Genomic DNA, 20,017 nt, shown 5'->3' with positions numbered 1-20,017 from the left:
TCATTTGTTTATACTAATGGACTATGTATTAACTGGCTGAGTTGGATTGTGGGTGATTATTATGTTGTTATCAGATACATAGGAACGGAACAGAACGGGCTTTTACTCTCAGGGCAAGGAAAGCGCTTTATTCACTGCTGACCTTGGCTGCATCTCAGCACTGTGGCTCAGCTTAGTATGTACCGAAAGTTTTTCACGCCTATTGATCCTTTAGTTACCATGAAGGGCAGCGTCTGAAGATTCAGTTGAAACGACCTCTGGAATTGGCTGTGAATGTCTCTGCTTTATGCAGCCCATGGCTCTGTGCTCCAGCGTTATTCCCCTTTACAAGGTGTTGGAGTAACGTTGCATCATGCCGGGCCTCGTCTGCCAGTGGCTATTCTGTATCCGTCTCCTCTTGCCGTTTCGGCTGTCTCAACCCTCTGATGGTTTTCTCTAGGAGAGGGATCTCGCCCCACCATTAGCCATCACACCGCAGGAGGCAACAATCCGCTTCGAGGACGTCTATTTTGAATACCTGGAGGGCCAGAAAGTCTTAGCAGGAGTGTCTTTCGAAGTGCCTGCTGGGAAGAAGGTGGCTATAGTTGGTGGCAGCGGGTCAGGGTAGGTCACCTTTCATAGAAGTACACTGACTGTCAAACCTTTGGCCAGGTGTGTGTCATCTCATGTGTGTGTGCAGACAGTCTTATCATCAGATATCATCAGTAGATTGTGGGCGGTGCAGCTCACAGACAGAATGATGCTGACCATCGGTTCCACGTCTGCTTGCAGAAAGAGCACCATTATGCGGCTGTTGTTCCGCTTCTATGAGCCCCACCGGGGGAACATCTACATAGCAGGGCAGAACATCCGAGACATCAGCCTCGACAGCCTGAGAAGGTCGTTGGGGGTCATACCTCAGGTCTGTGACAACCCACACAATACAATAAACACACAAACTATTTTTTTATCAAAACCACATTGATTGTCTTTCTTTATTGGGAGTTTCTTCCCCACAAATGAAACTGTTTAATATGACTTCTCATTAATAGATGTACTGTATTTGAGTTATTATTAATTATTATATACAACAAGGGGGCAGTATACAACAAATCAACTTTACTAGTTCACAACAGCATTAGAAATAAGCCGAATTCTGTTCAGTTTTTCACTGCAGTGAGCTCAGAGGCTGATCTGAACAGATGGTACATGAACAGTATTTTTGTCATTTGCGTTCGTTCTCTTCCTCCCTCCTACCCTTGTCTTTGTAGCTGCAGTCCTCTGCTGCAATAATAATATTCTCTGAAGCATAATTTTTTTCTCTCTAACTGTTGTTGTCAGGATGCCGTTCTGTTCCACAACACCATCTTCTACAACCTGCAGTACGGGAACATCAATGCTACTCCAGAGGAGGTGTACCAAGTGGCACGTCTTGCAGGCATCCATGATGCTATCCTCAGGATGCCCCATGGCTATGACACCCAGGTTGGGGAGCGGGGCCTCAAGCTGTCAGGTTTGCTGCACCCTTATACTACTGTTTAAATATGGTCTCTTCTGCAGAAGAAAGTAAAAGAGCTGTTTGTTTTGTGTATTTCCCTGGATGCTACACTATGTTAAAACCTTTGAAACCCAGAAATTATTTTAAAACCCATCTCTTCCTAGTATTAAACCTGTCATGCATATTCATCTCAACACAATTATACACAGGACAACAATATATTACAAAGAGGCAATTAATCAGTATATCGGCACATTTCAGAGAAACAAATAAGTGTGTTTTGGAAGAATTGAAGCAATACAACTGGTGCATTTAATATATGCAATGTACGGCAGGTGGATGATTTATAATTATGAGTCATAGATGGTGTAAGTTATTGGTTCAGGACCCAGAAGGCCTGAGGAAAGAAACTACTGGAGCATGTGAGACAGCTGTCATACCAAATGCACCTTTTTATTTCAGTATATTGTTCTAGTATAAGGCTGCAACTAGCAGTTACTTTCATTATTTATTCATATGTTGATTCTCTTCTTAAAGTAACTGCTTTCATTCATAAAAACATGTTAAATTCACTGTAATGTACAAAAAAGTAAAGCCGAAAATTCACACTTGACAATTCAGTTTGTTTGGTGATTGACTTAAGCAATTATTTTTTTAATGAAATTTGCAGATTAATCAACTAATAATTTCATCTCCAATGTGATATTGTGATATGGGGTATAATATTATCATAATACGGATTAAATATTTATTTTTCAGATATTCCAAATCTTCACTAAAATCTGACCGCATCTCACTGGTGCATCTCTTGTAGCTGAACTCATAACTGCATTACATACTATATGATCAGCCACCATTTAAAGAAAGCATCGTGAGTTTGAAATATTGTCTCATTATTGGTCTTGAAGTATTGAATCTAACATATTTGATTGCGTTAGTTTGTACAGTTCAAGATTTGAAGGTACACTTTGTAAACATGGTCAAAGTACAGCAGCCTAAATCTTCCTCTCACTATTCTTATACTTGTGACAATCTTGACAAATTAACTCAATTTGTATGATTTTTTTTTAATTGAATTTTTCTTTTTCAACCATGAATCCAACCGACCAGTAAAAAGCTTCATACTCGGCTACAAACAAATTATACCACGGTCCCATGAGTGCAAGTACAAACCCAATACAGATGTGAAGGCAGCTTAGGGGGCATGATGACGTTTTGTAGTCTCATTTAGCCACTTGATAGCAACAGCAAATTCACCCGAGCAGTGCTTACTGATGTAATTTATGTCGTTGAACAAAATGTTAATTATCGTTTTGGCTTGTGTTAACCACAGACCTTTTTTTCAGGTATCTTTCCAAAATCTAGAATAAAAAATAAAAAAACCCATTGATTTTGAAACGAGTTAACTGGGTTTTAGATTTAAGGACTCCTTCCTGTAGCACTCGTTTGTCTTCCATCTGCTGCCAAGAAGTAAGGAATATTAAAATTAGCACAGCTCTAGATTATATTAAAATTTCAGTTTCAGTCCAAAAATACTTTTAAGACTTTAATTATGAGCTGTTGTCTTGGGGAAAGAAATGATTAAACCTAATTACATTATTAAATTTGACCTTTATTTCATGAGATTCATTATGAGACGTAATCTGTAGCTGCACCATTGTTATTTTGTTGTCTTATTCAGTGTCGTGTGTGAACGTGTTTAATGGCACATTGCCTCATTTGATCTGCGGTGATAACACACGACTGTGTAGTATTTGGCTCCTAGCATCACTCTGCAACTCATTTAGCCCACGTTAACACAGCGTTTAACACGCAGAGTGTGTGAGCACTTTCACTCAACAATCAAGATGCAATTACTGGCAGCACAGATTTATTTTTGTGGAGTGACTGAGTGAGAGAACGGACAAAATAAAGACATGACTAACTTCTCATTAATTTCACTGTACGTGACGGCTGCCAATGAGTTTTTTCAGGGGGAGGGGGCAGTCTGGGCTGTGAGGCTCCTAACTTTCTCCACTGCCAGCAATATTTATATCAGCTGAACGCTGCTTGGTTTCAAGAGGCCACGCATAGCTCATATGTAATAAAGACAATCAGACACAGTGGAGAAATCTTTGCATCCTGCTGTTTCTTCGTCACATTCATCCGTTTGAAGTCTGATGAGCAGGGCCAGAGTGTATCTTTACATATTTCAACCCTTTTGGCTTCAACCTGGTTTGCTTTTATTTATGACATCATTCATTTGGTTTCAGGAGGGGAGAAGCAACGCGTCGCCATCGCCCGTGCGATACTTAAGAATCCACCCATCCTCCTGTATGACGAAGCCACATCCTCCCTCGACTCTATCACAGAAGAGGTGGGCTTGACAGTGTATGAACACACACCCTCTGACAGACACAGGGATGCATACCTAACTTGCCCACAAATGCCCGTTGAGTGGCGCACGTAGGGGCTGACACCTCCCCGTGCTTGCATACACATTTTGCAGAACAAACACCCACTCCTGCTATAGGTGCACAATAATTCAGCTCAGTCCTGCATCACATATGTGCTGTCACATAGAAGCCCCCCCCCCCTCCCTCACAGACACACACACACACACACACACACACACACACACACACACACACACACACACACACAGACACACCACCCCCATGTTCTCCCCTGCCACCTGCCACTGTTTTCTTCTACTTAATCTCCAGCTCAGCTTAAACCCCACAGTCTTTGTAAATGTTACATTTAATGAGAAAGTTCAGCATGCCCTCTCTGAAGTTCAGAAAAAAGAGCGGGGCAGTTTAATTGAGTTTTTCAGTTGCTTTTCATCTCATTGGTGTTTTTTTTTTAAATTATCATATCTAAACAAAGAAAGAAAAAAGCATATATGAAGGTAGATGTTGCTGAGTAACATTCTGTTGACTTAGCTTATACTTCAAATCAAAGTTCGGGAGTACATTTTTCAAATATATCTTGTCATGCATGCGCTTGTTTCCTTATTCTTTTCTCAGGCCACCATTATTAAAAACCCAGCGAAGTATTTTCTTTTGGAATAGGGCATACTTAAAATCCTCACAAAGTGATCAAGCTATTGCCTCTGTTTGCTTCCAGAACATCCTGACTTCGATGAGGGAGATGGTGAAGGACAGGACGTCAGTGTTTATTGCCCACAGGCTTTCCACAATCGTAGACGCAGACGAGATTATAGTGCTCAGCAAGGTAAGAACGCATCCAATTGTTTTTTTACTTGATCCCATACCTTCCCTGATTAACATTTCCACTTGTAATGTCAGGTTCATAAAAAACAAATAATAAGATGGTTTAGAGTTTGCAAGTAAAAACATGCGCCGTGTTAATTGCCAGTCCAATTAGCATGGAAGGGAAGGAGGACGACCTGCACTCAGCGTGACCTTCAGCGCACTGTATCTGCCAGCGACAAGAATTTAGCAAGCGTCTTCTCATTTATTTTGAGATACCTTTCTACAATGTGTGTACTGAAAACATGCTTTGTTTAGCTTTTCTCATTAACTTCAACAACAGGACACTGTTGGTAAAAGTGAGTGTATTATTTTCTCCATAAGGGCTCATTAAAGCAGTCAGACTCGACTGGCTGTTTTGGTCAGATGGCGTGTCTTGTTTGTCTCAGTGACTAATAATGTATGGGCCAGCTTCCCAGACACTGATGAAGCCTCAACCAGGACTAAGGATGTCTTGTCATGGACAAATGGTTTATCTATATGGTTTTTGGTCAGATGTGTTTAAGTCAGGCTGAAGGTGCCTTGTAGACATAACGCGTGTTTAAGAAATGTGGAGCCGGTGACTCTCTTTGGTGCATTGTCACTGTTTTATTGGGCATCAGAGAAATATCCAAGTGAGGAGAAAGAATGCTGCAGTACGTAACAGGGTGGGCTTGAGACACTGTGACTCACAAAAAGACAGTGAAGTCAGTTATTATGTGGAAAGTAAGAGTTAATGTGAAATGTAACACAGATGAAGTGACATTTTCCACCAGTACTGGAGTCGGATAAGATAAAATGAGAGGAGGTTTCTTTGAACTGCGGCGAGTGAGCATGTGCCGTTCCATGTTTCCAGAGTCAGATGGCAGGGATCAGAGGGTCGCGGCGAGGAGGCATGTTTGCGTGTGATGTCGCCATGCCGTTTGCTGCTGGTGTCACCAGCAGAGGACTGCCTGGGGTGCTCATTAAAATAACGAGCGGAAGCAGTCACGTGCTCATCTCGGGTGCACTAAAGATGATGCCAACACCCCTGCATGCTCACGGGAGGTGGGGGAAGGGGTGTCTTCATTTGTGTTTGACTGTGTGGGAGGGGTGTGTGTTTGTTGCGTGCGGACGCGTGTGTGTCTGCGAGTCCGTTATTTTGCGAGGGGAATAGCAACAGTTGTTGGGGAGGCGGCAGGGATTCTAGGGGGGAGCTGACTCTCCGCAGAGAGTGTGGTCAGTGTTGTTTGGTGATGACGAGACGCTAACTATAGAACTCTGTCTTCATGGTCTCTTCATTTCAACTTCATGTGCACTGCGAGTGAAGTGTCATGTCTTTTGCCTCTTTTTTTTTCTTCCCCTTCCTTTTAGGGTAAAGTGGCAGAGCGAGGAGACCACCACGCCCTTCTCAGCACCCCAGGCAGCTTGTACGCAGACCTGTGGAACACCCAGAACAGTAAAATCCTCAACAGCAACAAGAGCTCGCCCGAGCCTCCGGCTGAGCGTCTGTCTCAGAAGGAGGAGGAGAGAAAAAAATTGCAGGACGAGATCGTCAACAGTGTTAAGGGCTGTGGGAACTGCTCCTGTTGAGAGGAGCGGCTACCTCCATGTCTCTACATCCCTCACAGATGGCCTCCGCTGGAATCCCTGCTCTGTGCAGCATTTGAGAGGGAGCGGAGTAGGGGTGCATCCCCACTACTCACTCAAGCCAAGCCCCCACCCATGTGACTATCCCTCCTCCTCCTCACATGAATAAAGGCCACTGCTCGCCAACGTGCAGGAGGAGCAGAACAGGGAGCAAGTGTGTTTAGCACTGGCTGGTGTCCAGAGATGGAGCTTCTATGCCAGTTGTCTCAGCTGAAGCCAAGCATAAGAGACCTTGTATATCACATACGTGTGTGTAAGACATCTGTTAGTCAACATGGTTGCCCCCCCCCTCCTCCTCCTCATTTTTGACATCAGGTTTATTGACATCTTCCACTGCACTGGGAACAGATGAGAGTACACGTAATGACTTGCATATGCCTTGATATTAAAACAATTTGTATTGATTTATTTTTTTAAATTATTTTCTTAGTAAACGCAACCTAAAGTTAGCTTTTTTTATACTGGGTATGTGCATATATCTCATTCTCATTTTATTCTGCGATTAGATATATTTAAATACAGATTGTTTTTGCTCTATGTGTTGATTTGGTTCTGCAGCCATAATGCATATTGCCCATGACATTTTTAATGCATGTTCTAAAAATATAAAATATGGCAGATAATTGAGTCTTCTCAATTAAATTCACAATATATTTTGAACGTTTGGACTACTGAACATGCTCCCTTGTGAATTATCAGTATGTCACGTTCATGTAAATATGACACTGAGAATGGGAACAAGTAACTAATAAATCATGAATGATTTTCAACACAATAGGAGCCACATTAAGAAGGAACAACTTGAAAGTCTCTTCTGGGAATATTTCACTGTCGTATCTTTTGGCCTTGGTTGACGGGCCCCTTATAATGAAAAGTTACGACACAACATTTTAACAGTGCTCAGACAGCTTTTTGGATTTTATGATCCGAATACAGAGACTTCCTCCTGAAGCGTAAATGTTAATATTTAAAAACTGGAAACACACTTATGTCCTCATTTTTTTGAGGGATGTTTTGGTTGTGATATTCACATATTGTTGTTCAATCTACAAAGGAAGGGATTTGTCTTGTATGATGCAATGTAAAGTCTGTTTTGTAGTATTCTGGACTATATTGACTGACGACACTGCAAACAGACTAATAAATGTTGTCTTTTGTCTGAATTACAAGGTCTTCATGCTGATTGTGTCTATATTGATGAAAGGTATCTGTTACATGGAATAGTTTCTGCCAGAAAGTTTAATGACATGTTTGGTACGCTACATTTAGCTGGTTAGCTTAGCATGATTGGTTAAAATAGCCTGCTCGCTCTGTTCATAGCATCACAATCCACCTCCAGTAATACATCATATCTTGTTTGTTAAATCTGGACATACACAAAATATGAAAATTAAACTATTTTAACAATATCTTTGCACTGCAGTTACCAAGCAACCAGGGGAGACTCCAGGAAGTTACTGGTCCCAGCCAAATAGCATAAACCTGCTTAAAACAGCACATTTTTGTATTTGTTATGGATTCAACAAACAATATAAAGGGGCTTGTAGGAAAGAGTCAGGCTAGCTGTTTCCCCCTGTTTACAGTCTTTATGCTAAGCTAACCAGCTGCTGACTGTTCAGCTCTTCATTATTACTGTACAGACATACAGTGAAGTCTATATTTCCCTCTACCCTTAATACCAGGTGCTCAATATACTTAAGAAAATGTAAAACTATATAGCCTAAAATAAATGGTTGTTTTCTTATGAATTTATTCATGTAATTTCAATCAAAAATGTAATTATCTATTTCAGACTATCAACACATTTTCAACACACCACAAGCTGTATCCCTTGATTCATAAACAGCAACATGGGATACAACTTGTCATTGTGTAACCACTGAGAGCAGTCAAAGAGACACATTTAGAATTTAACATATTATTGAACCGTCTTACCTTGAAAACAAGTGGATTAGAAGGTGAAGTGTTAAATCTAAGAACACAATAGTGAGCCCAACACTGTCCTTGAGCTCATTGTTCAGTGGACAGACAGACAGCGAGTCCACCTCAAGAACCCCTGCAGCTCCACGGATCCTCCTCTGGGACCAGACACTTTACACAGCACTTTCTGTGAAGCCTTTTGGCAAGATTATAATTGAAACCGACAATAACAAAAACATTCACATAACGTGACAGACCAAGCCCTGCTGTGCAGCTATTACGCTGAATCTGTGCCTTTTCTGTCCCCAGGACATTACATGCATAAATATGCATGGAAGGTGTCTGTATAACACGTTATATCATCAAGCAAAGTGTCTTGTTATAATTGCAATTTAAGAACGTTAAACCTTTAAATAAAAGAACTAACCGGAGAACTGAAAAATTGAATTTGATCCTTTCTCCATCCTCTAACACAACACTTATATTTTGTTTCAAATTTAGATTTAAATGTGCATTTATCATTTAAAGATACAATTCATTATATATATATATATATATACAGTATATAGGTTTTCACTTTGTCCTAACATACAACTCCCTTCTTCTAAAAATGTTAGACGTTACACACGTCACATGATCAACAGGGAGTAACATCATTTGAGTCTCCGGATGTCCATGATCACTCTATTCTCTGTATCTTTAATCATATCGTAAGTATGACCGAGAATGTGAATCTCAACATACGTCTCGACGTGTTCCAAATCATTTTCTATCATTCTATCATTTCTATCTATCAATCATTTCTAATATGTTTTTTTTTTCCAGCACCCACTTGTAGGTGCTAAGTGTTAGCATCGATGTCATGTGGCTACCTTTCATACATCTGCAAACAAACTCATATGAACCATCTTCCATTGAAAAACACTTTTGAAAAAAAAGGCAAAAATGTCCAGAGATTGACCATTACAATGTTTTGAATAGTTATTTGTGTATGTTATTAGATTAAATGGGAGTGATTTGGTGAAATGGCCTGCCATAGTGAGGCCTCCACCACCTCTGGAGGAAGTCACACATTATATAGATGAAAGTAGACTTTGATGGAGCCCTGCTCAAAAGGAAAGCAACTCGATGATTACTAGTTCGATGGGTCTCCTTTCATGCGTCAGATGTCCAGGCAGATGAGTTGATGTTAATGGGGTCCTTCTAATCTAACCTAGGATGAGATTATGAGACTATTCATTAGCAATTCCCAACAATGTTCAGTTGCTCCTAACCGGGTATTCACTAATTATCCAGTGAAGATAATTCATCACGGTCTGCTTGGGTTCGGTGAGAGAGAGCCTCGGCTATTTCACTGAGAGGAAGCTTTTCTTACTTTTTCTCTTCTTGTCTGAGACAAAGCTTTGCGTATGTGTTCGATACGGTCAAGGACATAACCCTACAAATATTTAAGTCACTGAGCAATCCGAGATGGACGTACACATAGAGGGGGTTTGCTTTCTGGCTATTTATGTTTGAAAACGGAGTCACAAAATCTGTTCAATGACCCTTAATTGTTCTGTATTTGGTGCATGTGATTAGTGCTGTTGTGGGCTGTTTGCTTGCATGTCCTTGGGAGGTAATGAGGAAGCCATCTCTCTGTTTACCATGCAGCATTCTGCAGGCGCAAAAGAGAGACAGACACACAAAGGCCTTTAATAATGTCCTTAATATGGGCCGCAGCGGGAGATTCAGGCTCTAATGCAAACCACAATCTTCTACAGAAAGAGAGGTTTTCAAAGAACATGCTGCTGATGTGCAGATAGGAAGATATCTTCTTTTCAAACGCACTATTTCTGACCATCGACAGCTGTTCCACATTATCTCGCATGGTGATTCAGTGATGGATTCAACATGTCGGCCTTGATCGTCGACAGAAAAGAGCTGCATCCCTGGTCCCATGAAAGCTGTTCACAGTGCACAGGTGATGAGAGGACTTCAGCCATACGGCCACACACCTTCCCTGGCCCGTTGCTGAAGTTCGCCACACTTTTTTTCATCATCATGACTGAGACTCAGGGCCATCCCTCAGCACCAGACAGTATGCTCATTCCCATCCCACTACAATGGAACTAGTATGTGGCCAAGGGCATCTACGCCTTGATAAATATGCATGGATGCCTCAGAGAAGATGTAGTTATTTCCACCGTTTTGTGTGGGAGTGTAAATTTATGTGCGTAATCCCTGTGTACTATATCAAGGCTCCTGGTCAAAATGATAATGAATATTCACACATGTGTGAAGTTGCACACACATACACACGCTGGATCCTTTTTAAAGTCAATAAACACAGATATAGTGGTATTGCCATCACTGCACATGTACAGTCTCCTGCTGCTGATGCAACCTCTGAGCAGAGCCTGAATGAGCCAGGCCTCACATTTGCAGTATGTATGCATGCGGCAGATACACAACTTATGAATCTCTGGTTTTCTTTCTCTTTTAGAGTCACAAAAACAGATGAATCCTTTTCACCTATGACCGTGCAAGGTTAAACGCTTTCTCTTTTTGAAGGTAACTTACGATGCAAGAATGTTTGAGAAGTTATGACTCCACTGATTTGAATTTGAATTCCTTTTATTTTCTACAAAATGTCTGGTATCTTGTGTCAGGTGCTACACGTAGGATTATAGAGATGGAGACTGAAACCCGAAATGTATAAATAGGCAAAAACCAAGATAAGAATATAAATCCTGCAGTTAATGATCTGCTGATTTAGACTGAAAAGTCACAATCTCTTTGTCTATAAATGAAAATCAGAGCAAGACCTGAACTGGTGATGTCATTAGATGTCACAGGTGAAGTGACACTGAATTAGTGACTAAATCGGTGGACATTTTTACTCCGCTAGCTGTAAATAAGAAAATGTCCCCATCTTACAGTAAAATTGACTGTGGGTGCTGTCATCGTGTCCCACAGGAGTTGTTACATTATTCATTGTCTACGGAGCAGCTCTGGGGGTCTGTGCCTGGATGACATCATCGTCATCACTGTCTGTCTGTAGATTAGGCGTTACAGAAATAACTCCTGCTGTACAAGGGATTTTCTATTCAAGGATTTCTCATAAAAACTAGAATCCCACTAACATAATTTCATTTTTTTTGTAATGAAATACAACTTTCTAAAACCTAGGTTTGTCAGGCAATGGTGACCCAAAGTCCCAGAACTCTACCTCTGAATTTGTTGAGGAGAAAACTGTAAAACTGGATCACATGCCCGAGTGTCCTTGTGAGCAGGATACATGTGTTCGGTCTGGTCGTGCCCATCATTCAGAGGTATTTGCCCTGGCTACCGATTAACAACCCTGCTGGCTTATAAAACACTGAATGGTTTAGGGCCTACATTCGTTTGTGATCTGCTGCTATGAACCATGCCGACCCCTCAGGTCATCTGGGACTGGTCTACTTTCTGATCCAAGACTCAGAACTATACATGGAAAAGCAGCGTTCAGCTTTTCTGCTTCACTTATCTGGAACAAGGTCCCTGCATGCTGCAGGTCTGCTGAGACCCTCAGCTCCTTTAATTGAACTAAATTTAAGGATATTAATCAATTTCTGCATCTCACTACTGCATTTTATTCATCAAACTTTGAATCGCCTTGTTGTTGATATGTGCTATACAAATAAACTTGCCTTGCCTTTTCGACGTTTTGAAAGAACCCGTGTGAACCTGTGTGCACATTCCAGCACCGCTTTTTGAGTCACGCTCACCACATCTCAAACTGAGCTGACAAATTTGGACCAAATGGCCCCTTCTTACACTGTTTGGTCAGGCACAGTGGCGCTAATACAAAGATTGATGCACGCGGGTTACAACTTTTATAATCTTGTTGGAGGTTTCACACTGACTGTCAGACCCGGTGAGCGTAAAAACAGAGATTTCAGCATTTACATTCTGCTCTCAACTCCTCACAGCCTTTAATTTAACATGAGCTTGAATGCCAGAGTCACCTCCTGTCGATTCATTTAAACTGTATTACGGAGAATCTGCACATTTTTCACATTCGAGTCAGATTATCTTTTCCACTGCTCGGCCTGGAACACTTCACTTTATTATTTTTATAGTGTAAAACATTTCATCACCATGCTAAGTGTATCGGTGAAGCTCCTGCTATTCTGTGCAGGCCTTCACAGAACATATCTTTACCTTGACATTAACTCTGTTCAGCACTTTCCTGAACTGTCGTTCAGACGTACTTTTGTCAGAAATCTTCAAAAACATCACAAATCAAAGTTTTTATCCTGTCTGTAAAACATGTCATCAAAATAATAAAGACAGTTCAATGAACTCAATTAACTAAATAATTGACGTTGATTCGAGTACCTGGTCAAGAAGTAGTACAACTACATACTTACATTTATTTCATACACAGTAAAACAAGTACAGGCAATATTTCATACGGGAGGGATTACAAGGTAACATTAAAGGAAGAATAATATATGACTCATAACTCTGAAACAGAAATCCTGCAAACCCCAACAGGAGCGACGTCAAAATTCTCAGTGCTAAAACACAGAAATGTGGACAATACGATGAATCACTCCACATCTGTGTCAGAGGATCAGAGCAGTTAAGCTTCAAGCTACGACGGACAGCTGTTTGAGTGTTACGTTAAAGGTGCTGAATTCCGAATCTATAATTGAGGGATTGCCTTCACATGGCTCTCATCATGGTGACGACCGAGCCGGTGGCTAACAGCTAGCAGCGCTAACATCCCCAACAGTGCAAACAACCTGCAGCTGTAAAGGGCGTAGCTCGAGGCAGTGGGCACATACACACAACCACACACACGTGGTCAGCTCAGCTACGTAAACAAGGCACATTCATTCTTCATTCTAAGCTAGATATTACTCCACTACACAGAATTTTTACACCGCAAATTATCTTTGGGTAATTTTCCTTCAATGCATTTTGTGTCGAATCAGTAAACATGTTTAATTTTTCTTTAAGCTACATTAATTCACAAGTCTAATCAAAAACATATTTTGGATACTGTATTATGCCATGTTTATGATAATGGTAGGCAAATATATGATCATTTTAATTTCTTATCTTTAGAGTTGATGTATTAAGCTAGATATTAGCTATTAGCTAGGTATTAGCTAGATATAAAACTTTCTAAACCAATGTTATGACAGTTTTTATAATAATCACAGGATCTTTGGCGGTCTATGTTTTATATTGAAGATACATAGTATGGCAAGCAAACTATTTAAACCCCTAATTCAACATTTTCTACAACAATATTCATGATCGACGTAAGTTGTTGAGCTATTATTTTATATTTCACTCGCCGCAGTGCAGTAGTGATTACCTCTGTTTACTACAAAGACATGAAGAAACTATAATTATATCAGCATGAAAATGTTCCTCTCTCGTCAGCTCTCAGTTTTGTTATCAACTTGCTGTGCTTAAGAGAAGCTTCTCCTCCTCTGTAAAAACATAATGACAACTACAGTTAAAATGGTATTTTAAGAAAGGTGATTATAATTTCTCTTCCGGAGTCACGATTGAGTTCATTAGCTATTTGTCTTGTAGAAACATAGATCATAACAATAATGCTTTGGATCTATTTCCTCAGAGTTAAAGATAGATACTGCAGATCAAGACCACAAATGAATGCCGGTGTTCACGTGGCATGTGTGCACATTCAAGCTGAAGGAATCCGTCTTTACGTGTGATAATAATGGTAATAATGAGTGTGACCGAGCTGCAGCAGAAAGACATATTTAGTCTCTGTTTTATTGGATGCTATTACGGCTCAATTGTGTATTTAGATAACAGGAAATCAACTGTTTAGTTTAAATAAATTGTTTAGTTAGATGTTCTGATTCATTGGGCATAACTGCAATTACTGCAATTTAACATCAGTGAAGACGGAAATGGAAGCTTTGTATTTAAAAATAATAGACCTGCTATAATTCTAGAGCCGAAACAACAAGTTGGTTCATTGAAAAGTAAATCAACAAATAGTCAAGCTACAATGCCATAAATTCACTTTTACCAGTTTTTTTAATGTGAATACTTTCTTCTGCACTGACTTCAATAGTCAGTGGTGGAATGTTACTAAGTACATTTACTTGAGTAAACTTGTTATTCACTTGATTATTTTCATTTTATGCAACTTTTATCTTCTACTCCCCTTTCTCTCAGAGTACTATATTGTTCTGTACTCCAATACATTTCTATGAGAAAATGGGTTACCTTTTAGATTAAAATTATTAATACAAAATATAAATAGACTAATACATTATGATACATTATTAAAAATGATACTACAGGAGTACGTGAAGTCATTTACCTTTAAACTAAAGTGAAGTACTTCCGAATATATTTTTGGTTACAGACAAAATAAGCAGTTTAAATATGTGTCCACTTGCATTTTTGGGAAATATTATGGAAAAGTTGACTGATATTTTTAGACCAAACAATGAATGGGTTGATGGAGGAAATACACGTCACAATAATTGATAATGAATATAATAGTTAATTGCAGCCCTGTAATCAATCAAAGTGACCGTCATAACGTTCCAGAGCCCAGGTAACGTCTTTGTCTTGTTTTGTCTGACCCACAGTCCCAAAACCAGAGACAATCAATAGTGATATAAAGCAGAGAAAAGAAGCAGGTCATCACACTGTAAAGGGTGAAACGAGCAAATTACATTTTGTAAAAAAAAAAAAAAAAAAAATAGATGTCTGTGAGTTGCTGATGATTCTTTTGTCCATTGTTTAATCGATTTATCAACTGAGCATTTAGGATTTTTGCTTTCAGTGATTTATTTTAAAGAATGGTATATAAATGACTCTTTCCTGAGTCTGAAGTGCAACTAGTACAGCTTTACAAAATATCTTAAGAGAGAAAAGTGCCAGTTTTTGTGTACTGTCATGTTTACAGTACATCAGGGTGCAGCACTGGAAGATCTCAGAGGACATAATGTGCATTTTAACTGCAAGACAAGACCATTTCAAGTACTAATATTTGCCTACACATAACCTATTTTATTCATCATTCAAAAAAAGAATAATAAGAAAAAAATGAAGAAATTAATAAATAGTCCATAACATAGATAACATGTATGTTACCAATGTATCGACTTTTTTTTTTTTTTAATCAATTTCTTCACAGTGCACATCCAACTCAACTCGGAGAGAGAGACACAGAGAGAGAGAGAGAGAGAGAGAGAGAGAGAGAGAGAGAGAGAGAGAGAGAGAGAGAGAGAGAGAGAGAGAGAGAGACACTCAAGTCTATCCAAATATTGCCTCCAGTCCGGTAAGTGTTATGAGTGGGCCTATCATCCAGCATAGGCATACATGAGTAGCCTATTCATTATTCATGTCATTGCAGTTGCCCTGTTATGATACAGTCCTATTTGGAGAGCGCTACCTGATTTGCTCAGCGCGTCCGTCAAAGCAGTGCGTGGCCCTGCGTCGGCTGGCTGTGCGCGCTCATAGGTCGGACCGAGAAGAATCGGAGGGGGAGCAGGCAAAGTGCGCGCCTACGAGACTGCGCGCCGCAAGGAGGGGGAGAGGTCCAGCTGCAAAAAAAAAAAAAAAAAAAAAAAAAAAAAAGGAAGAAAAAATACGGCGTGACAATGGCAACATCAAGCATCTCGTAAAAGGTAGATAACAGGCGAGGGGGCGCCGCGAATCGGGAGTTTGAGAGGCGACGGCCCCTGTTTGTCCTGAGAAAAGCGGCGACATTAGGACATGCTGGCTGCCCTATAGCGCGTTTCCTGGAATACGAATTCTTCCGTAATTGAAAATGGAGCGGCGGGGGAGAGGAGAGTCGCGCTGTCTCCATCATTGAGAGGCGCGTCCACCTGCTATTACTGGAGGCCCGGGCTGCTGCCGCTGCTGGTGGCGGGCAGGGTGGGGGGGTGGGGGGGGGGGAACATGCAGGGGAAGTGTTTGCATTTCGGGCGAAAGACGCATCTCTGATACTACTATCCAAAGCGGCTGAGGAGGATCCCATTGCGACGGGGGAAAAACGCAGTTTGGGCGCAGACGCTCTGGAGGTAGGCAGTGAAAACGTTATTATGCTGCTATTCAGCGTGCCGTGTGTGTTTGGATCGCGAGCGAGCTCTATTAGGTATGCACATGACAGCTTGATTTATACACACACTGATTTATATCCCTGCTTTACCTGATTCGATCTGATCGGACATTTTATTCAAAGGGAGAACACACCAAGCATGCGGTGTAGTAGCTGCTCTCCCTGCTTGGGACAGCTGTCGTAGCCTACATTCATTCGTCTCTGCTCCATCGATTACCTTTTCCCTGCAAAAAAAAAAAAAATACCCCCACTTATTTAAAGCTCATGCACTGACCTATTCGCGTTAGGCTCCGACATTCAACACGAATACAGATGCCACGTGTGGTGGTTCATATTGCAGCCAGTTACCCTGCACTGTTTGTGTGTTTTGAAGGCAAACAGTGGCCTGTGGACGTCATTTTGAATCAACGCTATGCATCCCGAGCAGTGCTGCCCCAAAATGAATGAGAAATGAATAAAGGGGAATAATCTATAGTCCAAACTAATGAATGATTCATGAATGGGCTATTGAAACCCAGTGGGATAACACATCATCTTACAGCTAGGCCCCTCCACTGTGATAAGGCAAATAAATGATTCATAAACGGTTTAGAAGCACACATTCCTAAAATTGGCCTAAACACTATGATGGCAGAGCACACACAGGTGCACCGAGGAATGTGTGAATGCCTGCACTGTCGGGTCACTAGATCAGTGGCGTACTGTGTCTGTGCTCCCCTTTAAGGATGCCTCATGACAGATGTTTACTGGATGCCCCAGTCAGCCACACTGTGAGCCAGACAAGCCATGCTAGAGAATAATGAGCTGCAGCCCATAATAACAGCCTCTGTGCTGTGGTTTTGTGGAGGTGTTAGAATCAGTTGTTAACTTTGTTTCAAATTGGGTTTTAATTGGATACAATTGTAACTAATATAAACTAATATATCTTTGCAAAATGTGATTTTGAAATTCAAATAAGAACATGGTGAAGTGCATTGCCACAATTAATGATCTGCACCTCACTCAGTTATTATTGACCTGAAATGACTTGGTATGATTTCTGTTCTGGAGCTTTTTTTAGCCTATTCGGCAGGCTGTTTTGGACTTTTCCGCCTGCATCGGGTACCTGTAAGTGAAATGTAACGCTAAACTGATGGGGCAGCCTGCCACTGTCCTCTCCTTTCTCTCATGTGAGGACAGCAGTGGCAACTAGATGGAAGGCCACGCATTGATTGAGTCAAAGAGAGCCTATAAGAGGGCCAAATTGAGTTGACACGTTGATGTGGGTGTCGTTAACATACATGATAACGTGTGCCCTTATTGGGCCTGAAGATACGTGATGTGTGGGGGGTCGAGAGCCTCCATGCTCTGGTCGCCTGTCCTTGTTTGCAGATCATAGATGCGGAAGATAACAAGAGCTATAATATTAAACTGTGTCTTCATATTGTGATGAGCCACCGAGCTCGCTGTGGAGGTTTTGTCTGAACAGCATTCGCCGTTCACATCCTCTCCCAGTCAGTCTCGTTGCTTCCACTGTGCCATTCTCTGTTCAGTTTCAAATTGGGTGAGAAATTGAGCCCAATGACACATTTCAACACCATGCTTCTGTTCCACAGTAGCAAGGACAGCGCTGGAAGGTTTTCGGAAAATGTGTTTAAAATGCTTTCTGAGCATTATGTTGCAGCAATAAAACCAGCAGCTTGTGTACATAGTCTCTTATCTTCCTGTGCCCATGTGTGCTCTGTGGCTTCTCCTCTGCTTCAGCCTTAGGTACATGTGTTGGGCCTCTCGTACCCCGTCTGTTGAATGGGAGTGAGTCTCTATTATACAGCATGCACGGGTCCCCATCGACCATCTCTTTTTAATGGATCACTATTAAGAATGAATATTTTACACCTTGCATGTTCTAATCACTATAAAGCACAGTAAGGATAAGGACACACCATTGCGGTGGTTATTTGTGTGACTGATTATTTTTTAAGAAATAGGTATTGTCTGATAGTTAGCATAACGCATTCTGACTTTTACAAATACCAGAATACATGCGAGAGCATTTCGTTAAGCATACAGAAAGCGCTTTTCCTGCCTATATGGAGCCTCGCTGTGTTTTAAGTGTGGAGCTCTGCAGGTTTTCTCTGTACATTGTGTTACTACAGTATGGAAGCACCGTGACTCTGTCCCAGTCGATGCAGAAGCACGCTGAACTCATATGTTTAAGTAGACTGTGTTCATGTCAGGCTACTGTATGCAGAGGCCTGCTGCGTCCACCCCGGCCCTGTGTTTGGGCTGTGACATGCTGGCTGCGGCCCAGCGGAGGCGTTCTTTCTCTGTGCTGCTGCCGCTGCTGAGTTCTGTAATTAAAGGCAGAGGTAAGTCCAGGGGAGAAGGCTGGGCTCTGATTGCTTTTCATGGCCGCGAGGAGAGAGCTGCAGCGTGTCCTGAGGGACTGAGGCGCTGCTGAGCTCTTTGCTGCCTGCTCTGCCCCCCAGACGGGAGCTGTTCCAGGAAGACACACACATTTGGACTCGCATGCTCATGCGCACACGTAAACACACTCAAACACATTCTGCTGCACGCACACACACACACACACACACACACACACACACACACACACACACACACGTACACAGTGGCTGAGAGCGGCACACTTTACATCTGTAGCTGACAGGCAAACTGAGCTAATCTACTTTCAAGAATGCCCCGTTTTAGAAAATATGTGTCAGTATGAGACGTGAGGCACTGAGGCAAAACTGTTGTAGCCCAGTCATGTAATTAATTTAAAAAAAGCGCAATCAGAAAGACATTAAGGATCCCCCCTCGATTGGCTGCTGGCCGGCATTGACAGAGCCGTTGATGTGTGATTGAGCTGAGTGTGGATGTGAGCAGAGGCTGCCTGTGGTTGTCTTGGACCAGTGCTCTGCAGGGGGAGCTGTGCCTCCCCACCCGTCCCCTCCCTCCATAGCAGCAGCCAAACCGACGAGGGCTTCTCTGCACTCTAAGGGCTTGGCAAACATGGGCATGCTCACATATAGGATCTGGGCGGGCCCCAGCGCTTTTAGGGGAAAAATGGCCTCAGAGCTCTCCTCTTTCTCTGGATTCATTCATGACAGCTGGCCGACTAAAGTACACCGAGGGTTTAAACCATCACTTGCCTTACAAGCCCTATCAGAGAAATTCTTGTCGAAGGCAGAAGCAAGAGTACTTTGAGGATAGGAGGTTAAAAAAAGAGGGAGAGAAAAAAGCAAGTGGATGCAATTTAAATGCCAAGTCCAGCCACGTTTGTTGCACCGTGGTCATGAATTAGTTCTGCCATGATAATTAAAGTAATGCATCAGGATTTCTGCCATTAACAAATAAAAGTCCAATTAAAATGAGGTCTATTAAACCACTTTCCGCATTGCCTACTTGATCTCAATATGTAGGCTGGTGGCCACTGGGACCACGAGCACGCAGGCTTGACGTTCATAGCTCATTTCCTGCTTCCACATCAGACCCTTATATTGCAGATGGATAGATAATGTGAAATTTCCCCTGTTCTGCTCACACTCTCCCGGGCCCCCTTGTATTTCAACTCACGGGATTCTTGAAACAGATAGTGAGATGTGATGCTGGGAAATTTGAGAAGGAGCAGAAAGAGTTTGGGATTTAATGCAGTGGACACAGGTGCACTGACATGAATGGTGT

The 20,017-nt window shown here is 41.6% G+C and overlaps 2 protein-coding genes across 3 annotated transcripts in view; both read left to right on the top strand.

The window, feature by feature from the left end:
• abcb7 (ATP-binding cassette, sub-family B (MDR/TAP), member 7) overlaps nt 1-7,502 on the top strand; it is a 24,443-nt gene extending 16,941 nt beyond the window's left edge. Inside the window, exons 11-16 of the mRNA XM_068585406.1 lie at nt 440-603; nt 772-901; nt 1,321-1,492; nt 3,730-3,833; nt 4,586-4,693; nt 6,064-7,502. Coding sequence (XP_068441507.1) covers nt 440-603; nt 772-901; nt 1,321-1,492; nt 3,730-3,833; nt 4,586-4,693; nt 6,064-6,282 — 897 coding nt within the window. The 3' untranslated portion in view covers nt 6,283-7,502. The remainder of the gene's footprint in view (nt 1-439; nt 604-771; nt 902-1,320; nt 1,493-3,729; nt 3,834-4,585; nt 4,694-6,063) is intronic.
• An 8,700-nt stretch (nt 7,503-16,202) lies between these two features.
• Nucleotides 16,203-20,017, top strand: part of nexmifb (neurite extension and migration factor b) — a 48,013-nt gene continuing 44,198 nt past the window's right edge. For both annotated transcript variants that reach the window (XR_011078092.1, XM_068587985.1), the window contains exon 1: nt 16,203-16,313. The gene's annotated coding sequence lies outside the window, so the exon portion shown is untranslated. The remainder of the gene's footprint in view (nt 16,314-20,017) is intronic.

This window comes from Clinocottus analis, unplaced genomic scaffold (genome assembly GCF_023055335.1).
Source record: "Clinocottus analis isolate CAN_PGR_092001 unplaced genomic scaffold, fCliAna1.0.p SCAF_10, whole genome shotgun sequence".
Classification (NCBI taxonomy): domain Eukaryota; kingdom Metazoa; phylum Chordata; class Actinopteri; order Perciformes; family Cottidae; genus Clinocottus; species Clinocottus analis.
This window is presented reverse-complemented; position numbering and strand designations above follow the sequence as displayed.